The sequence below is a fragment of the Erithacus rubecula genome (assembly GCF_903797595.1).
Source record: "Erithacus rubecula genome assembly, chromosome: 16".
Taxonomy (NCBI): Eukaryota; Metazoa; Chordata; class Aves; order Passeriformes; family Muscicapidae; genus Erithacus; species Erithacus rubecula.
Genome location: NC_136668.1, coordinates 14,679,729 through 14,696,677, shown reverse-complemented (window position 1 = coordinate 14,696,677; position 16,949 = coordinate 14,679,729). Strand labels below are relative to the sequence as shown.

Genomic DNA, 16,949 nt, shown 5'->3' with positions numbered 1-16,949 from the left:
CGGGTCCCCGCGGCGGCCAAACTTGCGCAGAATGTGTTCTACATTCTCCCTCTCCCCTCCCGCCCCCCAACTTCCCCGGCGCGGCAGAAAGCAGCAGACACCGGGGTTTAAATAAAATAAAAAATTAAAAAGTTCTTTATTGGGTCCAGCACGGTCCTTCCCCGCGGCACGGGGAATCGCGTGCCCGCGGAGAGGGGGACGGGACGGCCGGGATCACCCCGCGGGGAGGGGCAGGAGGATGGAGGGAGCCCCGGGGGTCCCCGCGGGGCAGGAGAGCACCGGGGCCCCCCGCAAAGGAGGGGACCCCACCAAGGTGAGGCGGGGGGCACAGTGAGGAGAGGCGAGCGGTCGTGGGTGGGTGGGGGTGGCCCCTCCGCACCTCACTGGGCTGCGCTGGAAGTGGTTTTCTTCAGGGTGAAGTTGGTCCAGTTCACGGCCACCTTCTGCCGCGTCTGCTTGGCCGAGTCCAGGCAGAACCTGACAGGGAGAGGACAACCCTGGTCAGCACCCAGCCCATCGGGACCTCCAGCCCTCCTGTGACCCCAGCCCCAGTCAGCTCTCGGCCCCTTCGTGCATCCATCCCCAATGGCAGAGTCAGCCCTGCAGGGCTCCCACCTCACCTTTTGAAATACTCCACTTCTCTGTCAGTCTCGTCCATTTCTGCCCCATCCAGGTCCTTGGGCAGGAACACATCATCTGGGAAAGCAGAGCAGAGAGTCAGCACTGCAGGGCAGGGAGGGGCTGCCAGCTGGGCAAGGGGCCACCGACAGAATGATGGTGCAGAGCAGTGCTCCCAGCACTCACCGATCGAGGTATTGGATTTCTCCACCTTGTTTCGGCTCTTCCTGCTCTTGCCCTTGGGCTGGGGGGAGCCCCCCAGGGCAAGGTGGGTGGCCAGGGCAGGTGGCTGCTGTGGCGCCAGCTCCGGCAGCTCCGCTTTCCCCTCTCCCCTCCGGCCTTTCCACTCGCTGGCTCTCTCCTTCTCCACCCTGGCAGCGCCGCTGCAGCCCCAAGGCTGCCCCTTCCCGCTCTCCCCGGGCTCGGCACAGCCGCTCGCCCGCTGTGGCTCCGGGGCACTGGCCTTGGAAGGGTGCTTGGTTCCCAGCACCTGCCCCTTCACGCCACTGCTCTCCAGCCGGGCCTGGCTGCTGGGCACGGGCGTGCTGCCCTCTCCTTTCTTTGCCTGCCCGTTCTGCCGCTTGTTCTTCCTCTGCCGGCTCCCCGCGGGCAGCGGCTCCGGCGGCTCCGGCCCCTTGGGCTGCGCTCCCTCCTTGGGCTCTGGGCTCAGCCCGTTGCCGTCCGCAGCAGAGTCCGCGGCCTTGGACTGCACCCAGATCATGCGGGACAGGCTGGGCACGGCGCTGAGGCGTTTCACCACGCCGTTCTCGGCCGGCGGGGCTGGCGGGGGCTCCCCCGGCCCCTCGCCCCATTGGGGGCCCAGCTCACCCCGCAGCAGCGCGTGGCCCTTGGCGGGGCCCAGGCTGAGCGGGGCCAGTGCCAGGTCTATGTCCTGCAGGTCAGAAGACCCGTTGAGGTTGGAGAGCAGGTTCTTCTGCTCCAGGACAGCTGCCTTCTTGGGGAAGTCATTGACATCCAGGTTGAGGTCATAGACGCTGAAACTGGCTCGGATGGAGTCCTTGATGGTGTTCTTGATCTCCTGCAGCCGGCTGCTGAGGAAGCTGTTCACCCGCTCCAGCTCCAGCTCTGGCCACTCCAGCAGCTTCTCCTCAGCTGGCTCCCTGGCCTGGCTGGCTGCAGGGGCACGCTCTGCCCTCTTCTGGGCCTCTGCCTCCAGCTGGGCTTTCTCCTTCTCCTGAAACACAGGCGTCATGAGGATCATTTGGGCTGGGCCACAGAACCATGGGTGCAGGACAGAGAGCTTTGCTCCAGCTTTGCCTGACAGCAAACCCGACAGCAGGTGCTCAGCACAGCCACACCATATCTTCCACAGCCCCTAAACTGTCACATGGGCACTGCAACAGCTGGACACTGCCCATCTGACACTGCTCTGGGCACCAGGCACCACAAAGAGCACATAGTACCACCTCTCCCCACCAGAGATGCATGGTGTCAGATTGTGGCATGGAGCAGACTGGACAGTGCAGCCCAAAGCACCCAGCAGAGCTGAGCCACCCTCTGCAGGAACAGAAGCAGGGGAGTCCTATATGGGGCCAGGTACTCCTGCCACCTTGGACAAGAGTTACACAAAATTCAAGAATCCAGATGGATGCAAGGGAAAGAAGGAAAAGCCCAGCCAGCAGGACAGCCCTGCCTGGCTCTCCCCCTGCAGCCCCACCCTCTGCCCAGCCTCACCTTCTTCTTCTGCTTATGCCGTGCCCGCTTGGCTGCCTTGGCACTGTTCAAGGGCTTGGGCTCTGTGCTGTTGATGTAGTCCAGCAGCTCGTCCACATTGCGGTGGTCCACAGCAGGCTCCCCTGAGCTGCTGTTGTGCCCTAGTTTCTGTGGCAGCTCCTCTTTTCTCTTGGTGAGGCGAGAACGCAACTTCTCCCGGATCTCAGCATAGTTGCGGCTCGTGGGAGCGGCTGGGGGCTGTGGAAGGCAAGTGCTGTCAGCCAGGCACCAGCCAGCATGAGGGCCAGGCAGCCCTGGCTCCCCCAACAGCCCCCCATGACCTTCCAGCCACTCCCTTCCCTGCAGTCTTAGCAAGACAAGTCAGCACAGCCCTACTGAGCTGTTCCACGGTGAAGCCACAGGGCTTGGCTGGCTGCCCCGAGCCCCGGGGCTGGGCAGGCGGCTGCGAGTCGGGAGCAAGGGACCAGCAGGGTAGAAAGGAAGTGGGGGATGTATGTGCCTGCAGGAAACAGCTGTGGTCAGACCTGCCCACCTCCACACTCTGGGCACAGGGACTGAGTGGTGTCTCCCCACGCAGAGCAAGGACCAGGGGTGGCTGCAGACCAGCTCCTCACTCACCGCGTTGTGGCCGAAGAACTCACAGTAGCAGCAGTCGCAGAACTTCCCATCTTTCTGGTTGGTGGAGGAGGAGGTGCAGGAGCTGCGCTCTGAGCTGCTGTCCTCATCCTCCCCGAGCCCCTCGTCTGCCTCGCAGGGCTGTGGTGGGTGGCAGCTGGTACCATTTGGGAATTTGTGCCCTTTGCAAGAGGAATCCCTGAGGAGAAAGGGAGAAGGGTGAGAGGTGAGCAGGTGCAGGGGATCTCAATAACTGCCCCAAGCTTTGCATGTAGGAACAGCTCTCCTGTGCCCACAGCTTGTGCCCAAGCAGAAGGATTTGCAGGACAAACCCCCTCTGCTGCATCCTCCTCTTCTGAGGAAGATGCCTGAGGAGCCCACAGAAGCAGCAATCCCAGGGTCTCTGGCCAGCAGGAGGCTGCAGTGCAGCAGAGTGCAGCAGAGCCCCAGGGAGCTAGGCCATAGGCTGGGAGCTGGGCAGGACATGGCAGGTAGAACATGTGAGGAACACTGGGACTGTGCAGCTGCCAGACATCCCCATGTGAGGCAGGCCCAGCTCACAAGGGCACAGGCTACCCAGCTCAGAGACAGGGAGGCCAGGGCACAGCCCACAGCGTCACTCCTCAAGATCCAGCTCCGAACCTGACTGGCTCTCCACAGAGAGAGCTAATTAGCAGAGAGGAACCAATGTGTTCTCTTCCAGGACACATGCAGCCCAGATAAGACCAGAGGAACAGGTGAGCACAACAAGTTCACAGGCTTCATCTCCTTGAGGATCTTTGCTCAGTGCCACAGCTCCCTGACAGGCCTCACTGACATAGGTCCAGTTGGCCAACAGCAGGTTGACCAGGGTGTTCCTTTGGGTATTTTAACTGGAGAAGAAGCACAGCCTCTTCTGCACCACAGAACCAAAGGACAACCACAGGAGGAACACATATTGGGAGAGAAAGACCTTTGGTCTGCAGCCCACAAAGACAGCAGCTTCCTGCAACACCATGTCAGGGCGGCCAGCCCCTTCACAGGGGAAAGTGCATCCAAGGGCAGGGATGGGAGAAAAGGCACGTGGCCATGCAGAGAGGCTGGGAGCAGGCAGGGCTCTTTTACTCACCTATTGGTGCTGGGCAGCTGGTGGGAGGCAGGAGGAGGGATGAGTGAAGTGCTGCAGTGCCCGTTGCAGGGATGAGCACAGCCCGACAGCGGCGGCGGCATCTTCAGCAGCGGCATGTTGGCAGGGGGCAAGTGAGGGCTCTTGCACGGCCCTGGGCTGTGTGAGGCCACGCTGGCCGCAGGGGACTCGGACACCGGCTTGGGGGCCGCTGCCTGCGCGCTGGGAGCAGGGAAGAGTGCGGCCTGCGAGGAGCTGCCCAGCGGGATGTGCGGCGGGGAGCTGAAGGGCCCTGGATGGGGAGGGGTCTGCTTGGAGGGGATCAGCGCCGCTGGCTGGGAGGGGAGGCCGGTGGGACTGTTGGGAGGAGCAGTGAGGTCGGAGTGCTGATGATGCTCTGAGGAGTGGAAGGCCTCACCTGCAGAGAGGCAGGAGTAGAGGCAATCAGACACTGGCTGTGCTGCATGGACCAAGGCCATACTCAGAGCCACCAACCATCTTTGCACAAGCTGCTTCTCCTCCCAGACATCAGAATGTTTGGGATAGAAGCCATCCCTGCTCATACAGGGCCTTGTGGTCAGTGTGCTTCCCCCACAGGATCCAGCCCTGCTCCATGGAGAACAGGGCAAGGGGAAAGGCTCTGGAGCAGCAGGCCGGGCCGCTGTGGCCGACGCTGTCCCTGGGCACGTACCTGGCGGGGTGGCCCTCCGGCACAAGCTTTTGAACTGCTTCGGCAGCGTCTTGCAGAAGTCGAGTGAGGTAGGCAGAGGCGAGCCCGGTGTGGCGTTGCTGGAGGCGGCAGAGGCCGTGTGGCTGTAGGGACAGGCCTTCAGCCCCGGCGCCATGGCTGACACCTGGCTGGCGCACTCTGGAGACAGAGCAAGGCCGGGGTGCTTGTCACCTGGAAGGAAAGCAAAGCTGGGGATGAATCCCAGCATCATCTGCCTTTTTCAAAGGGGCCCAATATCCTGCTGGTACTGAGATTCAGAGGCCCAGCCTGCCCGCCCTTGCCCACAAGGAAACCACGTAAGAACTGGGCAGAAAGCTCTGCTCAACCCCACAGCCAGCTTCAACTCACCTAGTGCAGCTGAGGGGGTCCCAAGAGGGCTGCCCTGCGCGGTCCCATTGGTGTGCTGCGAGTTCCAGAGGCCCGAGAGCTTGTGAGCAGACAAAAACGAGCTGGGGTCCCAGTCCCCTGAGTTCCCGTGGCACGAGGAGGAAGAAGACGAGGAGGAGGAGGAAGAGGAGTGTGAGCCACCCCCACAAGACTGCGACTTGCAGGATGTGTGGGATAATGAGACCTATCAAAGGAAACACAGAATTAAGTGGCTGAGGGGACACCCCTGGCCCCAGGGTGTCAGTATAAAGACTGTCTCCACTGTAGCAGAAGATCAGCCCATGTGAACCATTTCTGTCACTGTCTTAGGAGTGACAAACACCCCCTCCATTCAATACCAACATAGCCTGGCTCACAGAGGCTGGGCCATGCCAAGGGCCACATGCCTGTACTGGTCCCACTCACACCAGCACAGGTTAAATAAAGCCAGGCAGGAGGCAGCTCCTCTACCTGAGCCCCATGCACAGGCAGGCACTTGCCCTGGCAGCAGCTGCCTCTCTCTACGTCATGAAGGGAGCAGCCCTGGGGCTGGGGGACATGGCACAACACTCAGCAGAGCGGGGCTGGCAGCAAAGCAGTGGCACTGTCAGCCTTGCCAGCCTGGCAGCTCCAAGCCATGCCAGGCTGCTGGATGAGCCTCCACAGCACCACACACTGCCCCAACAGGGCCTGTCCCTGCTGAGCCAAAGGCAGCGCTGGGCAGGGAAGTGAAGGCTGGGATGTCTAGGACACAGCTTAGAGTGAGGACGGGACCCACACACCCAGTCAGTGCCACAGGGTGGTCAGTGCCACATTCCCACAGCCCAGCCCTGGCTTTCAAACCCCAGCTCCATAACCACGTACCGCCAGGGCCTGCTCCTGCACCGCCCGCCGCTCTTCCTCCTCCACGCTCTTCCGGCAGCTCTGGCAGATCCACAGTGGCATTTCTCCCAGGAGGTTCTGCACGAGCGTTGGCACGAAGTCTGGTGGCAACCTCTCGCCCGGGGAAACCAGCCCATTGTGGGACGGCCCTCCCCAGTCCTTGCGCTCCCGGTGACAGAGCAGGCAGCACGTCTGCACGGACTGGTTGGCGGTGGGCAGCACCTGAGGAAGGACACACAGACTGTGAATCACCCAGGTGTGATCTGGCGCAGATGTGGGGCAGACGAGGCAGTGAAGGAGACCTCAGGACGCTGACACCAAACCGAGGAAATTCTTGTAGGCTACATGCGCTTGTACTTGCACCTTCTCTCCCACTGGAGCAGAGCAGCCTCAGGCTGACCAGCTGTTGCCAACCTGCCATGTGCTAGCTTGGGAGTGTTTGGACTTCTGGGAAGATCACAGCATGCCAAAGAGCCAGCCTTGTCACCAAGCAAGGCTGGTAAGCCATCAGCAACTCCCATCATCACCTCTGGTACAGTGAGACCGAGAGGACTTGCATGGCAGAGCAAGACCCACAGAAATCCCATACAGGAATACGAAGGGTGGGTCTGGCAGCCTCAGCTCTCCCTCCTCACCCATCAAAGATGTCCCCACTGTGTCACCCAAGAGCCCCAAGCCCCCTCTCCCGCCTCTTTGTTCTGCACAGCCAGCGGTGCCGACGCGCTAGGGTGGGGTGCAGCACTGGGGGCTTCACACTCTGCCCGCACAGGCACAGCCAGGTCGGGGCTTCCCTGCAGGAGCTGGGCTGCATCCCTCGGGCTCGCCGGAGCCCTGACAGCCGTGACGAGCCCGGCGTGGCGCGGGCGAGGGGGCCCCCATTGTCTGCCGGCGCAGCGGGGTCCTGCCACAATGAGCCGTGCATTGAACTGCTGCTGCCAAACAGATGGCGTCTGCAGGCTCAAGGTGAAGCAAAGGTCAGAGGCCAAGGAGAGCAGAGTGGGGGCACAGCCCCCCTGCTCACCCAGGACGAAGGAGGGGAGCAACCAGGCCACCCCGTGTCCCAGCTGACACAGCCACCACGGCGGGTGACACCGCGGCGGGTGACACCGCGGCTGTCCCCAATCCACCCAGCACATCCACACCCGGCGCCCACCCCCGCCTCCCTGCCCACACCGCGGAGCAGGTGGCGGCAGCCAGGTGTGTCCAGCAGGGAGAAGCGCGCTGCATGAGGATGCTGGAGCCACCTGCCATCGCCCGGCGGCAGGGCTGTGGCAGGGCTGCGGCAGGGCTGTGGCAGGGCTCGGCCCTCCCGCGGGGCGCTGTGCGAACGCTCCGAGCCCCATCCGCAGGGATGCTCCGAGCCGGGGGTCGGGGCGGGGATGGGGCAGGGCCCGGGGGGGATGGGGTGGAAGGGGCAGGGCCCCATCCCCGCCCAGGCGGAACCCCCCTCACTCAGAGCCAGCCCCGTGCCCGCCGCAGCGCTACCCCGGTACCTGCGCGCTGCCTCTGCCCGACTCCCCGCCGCTGCCCGCCGCCGCCGCCACCTCAGGCGGGGCGGGCGGTTCCGGTGGTGGTGGCGGCGGGGGAGGCCCGACGTCGGGACCCGCCATCCTGTCACGGCGAGGCCCGGAGCCACCTGCCGCCGCTGCCGCCGCCGTTGCCGCCGTTGCCGCCTTGTTCCGCCGGCGAGTCATGGCGAGCCCGCCGCAGCCAGGACAACAGCCAATATGGCGGCGCGGCCCGTCCGGCCCCTGCCCGCGGGAAGGAGGGAGGGAGGGAGGGGGGAAGCGCTCGCGGAGGTGAAGCCGCCGCCGCCATCTTGCGAGAGGGCAGCGCTGCACCCCCTGGCGGACAGGAGGACTGGCGGCAGCGCCGCGGGTTCGAATCCGCCCCGCTCCCTGAGGCTCCGCGGGTCCTAAAGGCGCCGCTGCCTCAGCGTGATCGGGGGCTCATCCCCAGCTGGGTCATCGGAGTGCAGCTCCTTGGGCTCAAACTGAAAGACAGCGGGATTAGGTATTAGAAGAAAAGTCTTCCCTGTGAGGGTGATGAGACACTGGCACAGGGTGCCCAGAGAAGCTGTGGCTGCCCCATCCCTGGAGGTGTCCAAGGCCAGGTTAGGTTGAACAGGGTTTGGAGTGACCTGTTCTAGTGGAAAGTGTCCCTGTGCATGGCAGAGGGGTGGAACGAGATTATCTTTAAGGTCACTTCCAAACTATTCTATGATTCTGTAATTCCTGGCCCTGCACAGGACAACCCCAAAAATCTCACCCTGTGCCTGAGAGCAGTCTAAATGCTCCTTGAGCTCTGGCACGCTTGGGGCCATGACCAGTTCCCTGGGGAGCATGTTCATGCCCGATCACCCTCTGAGAGAAGAAGATTTTCCTAATACCCTACCTAAACTTCCCCAGCTCCAGCCATTCCCTCCAGTCCTGTTACTACCAGACAGAGCAGAGATTGGAGCTGCAGTATCCTCTTCTCCAGACTGAGCAGACCAAGAGACTCAGCCACTTTTCGTGTGACTTCCCTTCTAGACTCTTTGCAGCCTCCTTTGGACACTCTCTAATAGCTTTATGTTTTTATTTTATTGTGGTGCCCAGATCTGCGGGGACCTGTGGGACAAGCAGGGCTCCAGTCTCACTGTGTGCACAGGGATCCTCATCTGTGGGAACCAGGACATGGCTAAAAACAGAGCTGGAGTCTGTGGGGTACACAGGGAGCCCCAACACCGGGGCCAGTCCCACACCTGCACCCATCCCGCACAGTCTGGGCACTGCCATGACTCAGGGACTTTCTGAAGCCGAGGACGTGCCGCTGCCGTGTTTGTTCAACCATCCTCCACGGATTTTTTACCCATGAATCCACCTCATTAGGCTTTCAGCCACCTGAATTATCGGCACCCACATCCTGTGGCCACCAGTGCCAGGTGTGGAGCAAACATGTCCTTTGCCACAGCCGGGGCGGTTTGCTGTGCCCAACACTCCAAGTACTCCCTGGGACCTCTTCTTGGCGACTTTGTTCCTCTTTGTCCCACCGAGAGGCCACTTTACCCGCTTCCCACTGCATTACCCCGCTCCGCACCGCATGCCTTGCACAGTAAAGACGCCTGCGGGTGCTTCTCCTGGTGTTCTCCATCGCTCCGGGAATGCTCGGGGGGCTGTGGGAAGCGCTGAGGTATCCCTGTCCCCGGAAGGTTGGGCTGCAGGGAGAGAGGAACCGGGGGAGGATTGCCGGGGATGCAGTCGGGAATTTGAGGCAGGAGTCAAGACCAGGAAGGAAAGCCGGCGGTGAAACCCATCCCGCCCCACGGCAGACGCACCCTCACCCTTCCCATCACAGAGAACCGGTCCGTCGAGGAGCGGACGGGTCGTCCCGGTGCCGGGACTGGGCGGACACCGCTCCGATCCGCCCCCGGGCGGTGCCCGGTGCCGACCCGCCCCGTCGGCGAGCGGCGGGCGCGGGGAGCCGGGCGGCGGCAGAGCTGCGGGACGCGCCATGCTGCCCGCTGCCCTCCGCCGATGGCTCCGCCGACCCAAGGTGAGACCGGGGGGGTCGCACCGGGGCCGCCTTCCCTGCGCCCGGCACCGGCGGAGCCCCCGGACGACCCCCGTCGGGGCGATCCAGGGGATCCGGCGATCCCGGGCGGAGCGGGGTGCGGCGGGGGTTTCCTCGAGGTGGAGCGGGAGGAAGAAGCGGGGGGGACTCCGGAGGAACTTTCCCGGTGTTTACAGCCAGGCACGGATCGGTGCCAAAGCTGCCGGGATGCGGCTGAGCTTGTTCATCCTGCTCTGCCCCCGGGGAAACTGAGGCACGGGTGGGTGGGGAGGGCGGCGCTCCCCGGGCGGAGCCAGAGCTGCCGCGGGAGGTCCCACGTACCTGCCCGGATAGATGTTTGTGGATCCGTGAGGTCCGATCCCTCCGCGACTGTGGGAATGGGAGGTTTGGAATCCCGCGGAAGCAGCACGTGGAGATGCGGGATGCACCCACCATCACCCCTCTTCTCTTCCCGCAGCGCTCCGACCCACGCCTGCTCTCCCAGTTCTTCTTTGCCGACGAGAGGGTGACACGGGTGGTGGCCGAGATCAACGGGCTGGATGCCGAACTAGATCCGCAGCAGTACCTGGTGCTCCTCAACCAGCTCCACCTCAGCCAGGTACGGGGGCAGCCCGGATCCCGGTGTGACTCGGTCCCCCGGGAAGCCGCGGGTGACACCCCTGCCTTCCCCAGGCTCACCTGCTGGCCGTCCTGGAGCGGATCATGGAGGAGTGCATCCCCACGCAGCGGCACAGCCGTGACTACCTGGTCAAATTCCCCGAGGAGCTCTTGGTGGACAACTTGGGGAACCACATGCTGTTTGCTGCCGAGGTGAGCCCGGGGCCATGGACACCCCACCGTGACTGAGCCTGGCGTTAAACACTGCCTTGGGTGCTGGCTGCTGACAGTTCCTATCCCGGCAGTGTCTCCTGGCTGGGACTTTCCTGGAGATGGAGGAGTCGGATGGGGCACAGCTGCGGCCCCAGGCCAGGAATCTGCTGTGCAGCCTGGAGCTGGTGCGGACAGTGCTGCGGGAGCAAAGCCTGAGCCAACCCAACTCCTACCCAGAGCCTGTCCGGGCTGTGCTCATCCAATTCGACCGGCTATTTGCAGAATTTGAGCTGAGGTAAGGGGCAGGGTTAGGGTGCTGGGGTCCTGGTGGGCTGTGCCAGGACTGTAGGGGCCTCAAGTCTCCCCATCTGTCTAGCTACGTGTCCTCGCTGGTGGCAGTGAAGTCTCCTGATGAGATCTACAGGCAGCAGGAAATCATTGTGCTCTTCTGTGAGACAGTGGAGAGGTGAGTGAGGGACGCTGTGTGTCAGGTAGGGGCTGCAGGGACTCCAGTCCCAAGGATGGGCAGCATCCCTAGGCTCAGATCACTCTAAGGGTGTCTGTGTGTCCCCAGAGCCCTGCACTTGGGCTACCTGACCCAGGAGATGATTGATGGCTACGAACCACTGCTGATGTTCACCATCCCTCGCCTGGCCATTATCAGGTGGGTACAGCCCCTAGGGCCCCCTGTGCCAGCCCCTTCTCTCCATGAGGTCTCAGGCAACCCCCAACATGATTTGGGCTCTGTCCCCTCACAGCGGTCTCCTCATCTACCCTGAGGGTCCCCTCAGCCTGGAACGGAGACCTGAGGAGATGTCCCGGGTCTTCAGCCCCTTCTACAACCTCCTAAAGAAGATCAGGTGTGCAGTGAGGGGCGATGGGTGGGGCTGTGGGGCAGCAGTAGGGCCGTGACATGGGGCTGATGCTGACCCCTCACTGCAGGGACCTGTTGTGGGTGCTGTCAGCAGAAGAGCTCTGCCTGCTGGAGAGGAGTCTGTGCACAGCTGAGCAGGAGGATCCCTGCAGTCCAGATGCCTCTCCAGCTTGGGGGGCAGCTGTGCCCAGTTCGGACCCTGCTGCTCCCTTCAATGTTCTGGAGGTCCCTAATGCCAATCAACCACCCTCTACCTGCACAACACGACTGGGACCCCCCAGTGCAGCAGATGACCTGGGCACCAACTGGCAGCAGGGGTGTGCAGTGGACAGGGAACAGAGCCAAGAGGGCAAATCCCTGCCCACTGGGACAGGGATATCTCATACCATCCCTGGCATGATGGTGACCTCCCCCCTGCGCAGCCCCCAGCCCCTTGGGAGCAGCCCAGGGATGGGGGTCGATGCCACCCCAAGTGCCCGCTGCTCGGAGCTGCGCTCCCGCTACAGCAGCACCAAGGACATGCTGCACACCCTCTTCGTCTGCATCTCGGGTGAGTGACCCCCCCAAACCAACCCCCCAGCACCCTGATCCTCCCCAGCACCCTGAATCCCCACCCTCCTGGTGCAGGGGTGGCTGATCAGCTCCAGACCAACTTTGCCAGTGACATGCGAAGCATCTTGAAAACGGTCTTCAAGATTGTGTGCTCGCAGGCAGAGCCCTCAGAGGAGCAGAGTGGCAGCAGTGAGTAATCCCCAGGGACATGTGGGACTGCTCCTCTCTGCCCTGCCCATCACCCATCCCTGGTGAGACAAGGCCACAGCCCTAGGCTTGGGAAAAACGTGGCTGTAGTGCCTCCCCAGCTCCACCTTGGCTGGACCACAACCCTTGTCCCCACAGAAGAGAAAGATGGTGACTCCTGTGTGACACATGCTCCTCGTGTGGCTGACTGCCCGCTGTGCTCCAGCCCTGCAGAGGCTGCCGGGTTCCGGAGGGCAGGTAAGGCGCTGGCCAGGTGCTATGGCTCTGGGGCAGGGTGTGAGGCTGGGGCTGATCCTGCCCCATCCTGCCTCGGGGGGTCTGGCTGTGAGAGGAGCCAGGTTGAGGGGCTTTTACCAGTGAGTTTTGCCCAGCAGGTGCTCGCCACCTGCCCGAGTGGGTGCCAGACAGCACATGCAGCCAGTGCTCTGCCTGCCGCTCGCCCTTCACCCTGCTGCGCCGCCGGCACCACTGCCGCAGCTGTGGGAAGGTAGGACGGGGTTGGGATGGGGCACGTGGGGTTCCCCGAGGGACCCAGCTCTGCTCAGCCCCTCTCTGCTCTCCCTGCAGATCTTCTGTGCCCGCTGCTCACCGAATACCGCAGTGCTGCCCCACTATGGCCAGACCAAACCCGTGCGTGTCTGCACCCACTGCTACACCGCGCACCTCCCGCCCGCATCCCGCTGTGGCCGGAGCCAGTGAGAGCCCCTGTGCCAGATCTGCTTCCCAGGAGGCTGCACTACAGGGTGCCCAGGGCCGCCTCGGGGCTGCCGGGCAGCACCTCGGCCCTGTGACTCTCCTCAGAGCTTGGTGGGCATGGCGGCAGGACCCCCCCACATGGTGTTAGACCTCCCCCGATGCACAGGGGCAGGACCCCACACACGGAGGCAGCTCATACAGAGTGATAGTGGGCGCAGGACCGCCTGTCCTGGTGCACCGTGGCCTGCTCTGCTTTCCGTGAGCTGCCTTCTGCTGCCGCGCACCTGCCCCCCGGCTGGAAATGTGCTTCGTAGTGGTTTTTTTTCAGGTGAACTTTGGCTGCTGTTGGGCCCCGGGGCAGAGTCTCCCCCCGGGGCCTGGCCTGAGAAGGTGCAAACAGCCCTCACATGATAGCGAGTGCCCCGGGGCCGCCCGTGCCGTGCCGTGCCGTGCCGTGCCCGGGAGCTGGGGCCTGGCACTCCCTCTCTATCGCCTCCACCCGACGGATTTTAATAAAGAGATAAACCCATCTGTCTGGGCCGTGTGGCGCTGGGCCGCGGCGATTCCCGGGGGGAGGGCTGGTGGGTGCGGCCGTCTGGGGACACCCGTGGGCTCGGTGGGGCGGGGGATGAGGGAGCAGCAGGGCGTGCGCGCTCCCGGCCGGCTCGCAGGGGCGGACACGTGCGATCCGCGCCCCACGCGTACCTGTCACGAGGGGCGTGGCCTAAGGGCGTGGCCAACGTCGACAATTACCTAAACACAACAGGGGCGTAATTGACACAGGAGGCGTGGCCTGCCGCCGAAGGGGGGCGTGGCCCGCGCCGTCCCCTCCCGCCGATTCAAATTTGAAGCACGACCTTTCCCGCCTGAATTTGTTTGCCCGCCGAAGTGACGTCAGCGGCGCGGGGCTCCCCGCAGCCAATGAGCGCGCGGCTCACGGCCTCCCCCCCCCCCCGCCTCCCGCCATGGAGCCCGCGGCCACCAGCATCCAGGTGCTGCTCCAGGCGGCCGAGTTCCTGGAGCACCGCCAGCACCGCTACCCGCTCGGCCTGGCCGAGGCTGAGCACGGCTACGCCGCGCTCTGCCCTGCGCCGCCGCGCCGGGCCGTGGCCAGCGTCAGGTGAGCGGCGGGCGAGTGGATGGGTGGGTGGACGGTGGCGGTCGGTGACAGCCGGGCTGATCTCCGGGGTCTCTTCCGCAGGTCGGTGCACAACGCGCTGGAGAAGCACAGGTACGGGGGCGTACGGGGAGAGCGGCGGGGAAGGGGGTGGTAGAGCCCGTGCCTCTCCGTGGCTGACCCCCGTGTCGTTCCCCCCACTGACTGGCCTCAGGAGAGCCCAGCTCCGGTGCTGCCTGGAGCGGCTGAAGCAGCAGGTACCGGTGGGTACGGGACCGTCCCGTTCCACCACGCTGAGCCTCCTGCACCGTGCCCGGCTTCACATCCAGGTGAGGGGGGTGTTGGCCCTGGCATCGCTCTGGAGGTCCTGTGTGGCAGCAGGGCCGCCCAGCTCGGCCCCACTTATGGCTCACCGGGCCCCCACAGAGGCTGGAGGAACAGGAACTGAGGGCACGAAGGGCCAAGGACCGGCTGCGGGACCGGCAGCGGAGCCTGCAGCGGCGGCTGGAACTGCTGCTCTTGCCCACTGATGGGGAACGGGCACGGGCTGACAGCCTGGACTCGTCCCGGCTCTCAGAGCCCTCCGAGGAAGGTAAGAAAGAGAAAAGAAAGAACGAGGGTGGGCAGGGAGGGAAAGCAGCCAAGGGCCTGACCTGGCCTTCCCCCTGTGCCCAGAGGATGCCGAGGTAGAGGTAGATGGCGTGGTGTTCAGCGGGGACCTGCTGCCCAGCTTTGGCACCGGGAGGGACCACAGCTACTCCAGCCCCCACAGCCCGGCATCCTGACGGTGCCTGCTGCCATCCCTGCACTGCCTGCCTGCCTCCTTCCTGCTGGAAACCCAACCTTGGCCAGCCTCACCACAGCTGCCAGGCTAAGGGGCCACAGATGGAGGCAAGAGTCCAGCTTTACCCCCCACAGCTGGGTGGCACTGGCTGTGGCACTGGGTGTATGGGGCTGGCATTGTACAGTGGCACCTGCTGTGCACCACAAGCACTGGAAGAGGTGCTGGAAGAAGGCCCAGCTGTTACTGAGGACACCCCCCTGTGCACCCCTGGGGGCTGTGGGTGGTCCTGCCCCCTGCAGACATGACTACAGGAAGGCTCTCCTGCCCCTGGAGCACCAGGAAGGGGAAACGAGTGCATTGAGCAATCTGCCTTTGTGCTCCCACAGCCATCCCGCTCTCTTGTACAGACTCGACACTTTATAGTAAAAGCACTTGGTAAAACCCTGGCCTGTGTCTTCCCTACAGAGGGTGGGACCACCCAGAGTGGAAAGCAGTGCTGGGTTTTGCTCTAGGTAAGCCAGCCTTAGCCAAATCAGAGGTGGGAGTAGATTCTTTAATGATAATTACATCTCAGAAAGGGTTAAACAGCAGCTGATTGTCAGACTTATACAGTTTCTTTAAAAATATAAAATCTAAGGAGTCTCCTATCTGTCCTGGTGCAGCTGGCCCCTCACACATACTGCTTCTTCTTGGTGGCTGCCTTGCTCGCCAGGTCCTTGGCTTTCTCCGTAGCAGCCAGAGCTGTTTCCTTGGCTTTCTCAGTCGCTTCCTTGGCTGTCTCCACCAGTGTTTTGGATGGAGCTTCTCCTACAACATGGAAGCTATTAACCCCACAGGAGTGCCGGCTAGACCGGCCCTGCCACCGAGGCACTTCCCCACACAGGGAGGAAGATGAGTCTGCTGCTCCTGACCCCAGCACGTCAGGGCACGTCAAAAAGGGGAACCACAGGCACGTTGCCATGTTCCATTCCCTCCTGCCTGAACTCCACCCTTGCCCAGCCCTGCAATCACTGCTGGTCTGCTCCACTCACAAAGAGCAGGCTGTGCCACAGGGCAAAGGCAAGGGGTGAGGATTTTATAGCCAGATTAATTCAAGCCACAACCTGCCCATGGACTGAAGTGGTCCCAGTGTGACCTTTAACTCCAAGAGACCCGTCCCGGTCAGCCCTAGCCTGCCCTTGGTGCCCACCTTGCATTCTTGCTAGCACGTATTCAAATCCCTTAGTGCTCTTGGTCACGTTGCTTTTGAACCTGGCCAGACCAAACTCCTGCAAGAGAAAAGTCAGTGAAGGTGCCAGCCCTGTCACACACAGCTCCTGGGGCTTTGTCACCGTGATGGTTCTGGGTGCCTCAAGAGCTCGTGAGGATGGGGGGAATAAAGGACAAAACAAGGGAAAGGGTGTAAAAACCAGCACAAGGAAAGGGCAGAGCAGGGGCGAGTAGCAGCTTTACTGCTTGAGCTCACCTGGATGGCCCGCGAGACACCAAACAGGCTGGAAGATACCCAGGCTTCCCGCTTGACCTCGGTCCAGTTGCTGTTCTCGGGGTTCACCCGGTACTCGCAGCGCTCCTCCACCACCTGCACGAGGCACAGCCCAGCTGTGGGCACTGCTGGGTCCCCTCCATCCCCCCACACCCACCCAGCAGCATCACCTACCATGAGACGAGCGTGGTTGATGTTCCAGGTGAACGTGGTCATGGTTCGGTTCTTGGGGTCCACGATAGAGTCCTCCAGGATGTAGACGGAGTGGGCGACATTGGCTGGGAAGAAGCGCTCTGCCCAGCGCGGCATCCGGTTGGTCTTGGTCAGGAGCCGCCGAGAGAGCAGCTTGTGGTCCGGCGTCACCTCCCGGTGCACAATGTCTTCGGTCAGGACATGTTTGCTAAAATAGGGAAGAAAACATCAAGACTCGCTCCTCGCCAACTCTCCCCCGGGGCTGGGAATCGTCCGGAACTGGAGGATTAAGGCAGGGAGGAACCAAATGCCCGCCGGGCACGGATGGTGCGGGACACCCATCCCCAAGGCTGGAGCCCGCGGGACCCCCGGGGAAAGGGCTGGGCCGGGGACAGGGAGTGGCACCAGCCCCAGTGAGACCGGGCTGGCGGAAGGGGGCGGGGGGGTCGCGGAGAGCCCCGGCGCACCTGTAGGGGTTGGGGTAGCGCTGCCAGAAGGCGGCGAACACCTGGTCCCAGGGCCCCTTGAGGACGCTCAGGCTGGCGCAGTATTTCCCCATGGGGCCGCCGCTCAGGCCCGCGCCTGCTGGGCGGCCGCCATGCGGCCCGCGCGCCCCGCCCCGCCCCGCCGCGCGCTTCCGCCCCGCTCTGCGCACTTCCGGCACGCCTCTC

The 16,949-nt window shown here is 63.3% G+C and overlaps 5 protein-coding genes across 15 annotated transcripts in view; 2 read left to right on the top strand and 3 right to left on the bottom strand.

Moving 5' to 3' along the window:
- Positions 1-16,949, bottom strand: part of NSD1 (nuclear receptor binding SET domain protein 1) — an 86,333-nt gene that overhangs the window by 6,058 nt on the left and 63,326 nt on the right. The window lies entirely within an intron of this gene.
- Positions 107-8,398, bottom strand: FAM193B (family with sequence similarity 193 member B). The gene is given in 11 exon segments (XM_079319601.1): positions 107-477; positions 621-696; positions 805-1,813; positions 2,314-2,550; positions 2,932-3,127; positions 4,037-4,451; positions 4,725-4,934; positions 5,112-5,334; positions 5,994-6,233; positions 7,505-7,783; positions 7,785-8,398. Coding segments are annotated over 11 exon segments (3,027 nt in total). The 5' UTR covers positions 7,830-8,398; the 3' UTR covers positions 107-380.
- Positions 8,491-13,273, top strand: LOC306808714 (lateral signaling target protein 2 homolog). 5 transcript variants are annotated; one of them, XM_079319606.1, is made up of 12 exons: positions 8,491-9,545; positions 10,021-10,161; positions 10,236-10,373; positions 10,466-10,668; positions 10,750-10,839; positions 10,948-11,037; positions 11,132-11,233; positions 11,316-11,797; positions 11,875-11,988; positions 12,145-12,243; positions 12,381-12,493; positions 12,574-13,272. In XM_079319606.1, the coding sequence occupies exons 1-12, from the start codon at positions 9,504-9,506 to the stop codon at positions 12,703-12,705; spliced, it is 1,746 nt and encodes a 581-aa protein (XP_079175732.1). In that variant the 5' UTR covers positions 8,491-9,503; the 3' UTR covers positions 12,706-13,272. The 5 variants fall into 5 exon arrangements, with proteins under 5 accessions (XP_079175732.1, XP_079175731.1, XP_079175730.1 ...); XM_079319605.1 differs by having other exon boundaries at positions 12,378-12,493; positions 12,574-12,835; XM_079319604.1 differs by having other exon boundaries at positions 12,381-13,273.
- On the top strand, positions 13,560-14,833 carry MXD3 (MAX dimerization protein 3). Its single transcript, XM_079320068.1, has 5 exons — positions 13,560-13,822; positions 13,904-13,933; positions 14,034-14,148; positions 14,246-14,411; positions 14,495-14,833. The coding sequence occupies exons 1-5, from the start codon at positions 13,668-13,670 to the stop codon at positions 14,602-14,604; spliced, it is 576 nt and encodes a 191-aa protein (XP_079176194.1). The 5' UTR covers positions 13,560-13,667; the 3' UTR covers positions 14,605-14,833.
- On the bottom strand, positions 15,143-16,921 carry PRELID1 (PRELI domain containing 1). The gene is made up of 5 exons (XM_079319608.1): positions 16,746-16,921; positions 16,261-16,486; positions 16,069-16,182; positions 15,793-15,871; positions 15,143-15,410 (listed from the first exon to the last, which is right to left on the bottom strand). The coding sequence occupies exons 1-5, from the start codon at positions 16,835-16,837 to the stop codon at positions 15,274-15,276; spliced, it is 648 nt and encodes a 215-aa protein (XP_079175734.1). The 5' UTR covers positions 16,838-16,921; the 3' UTR covers positions 15,143-15,273.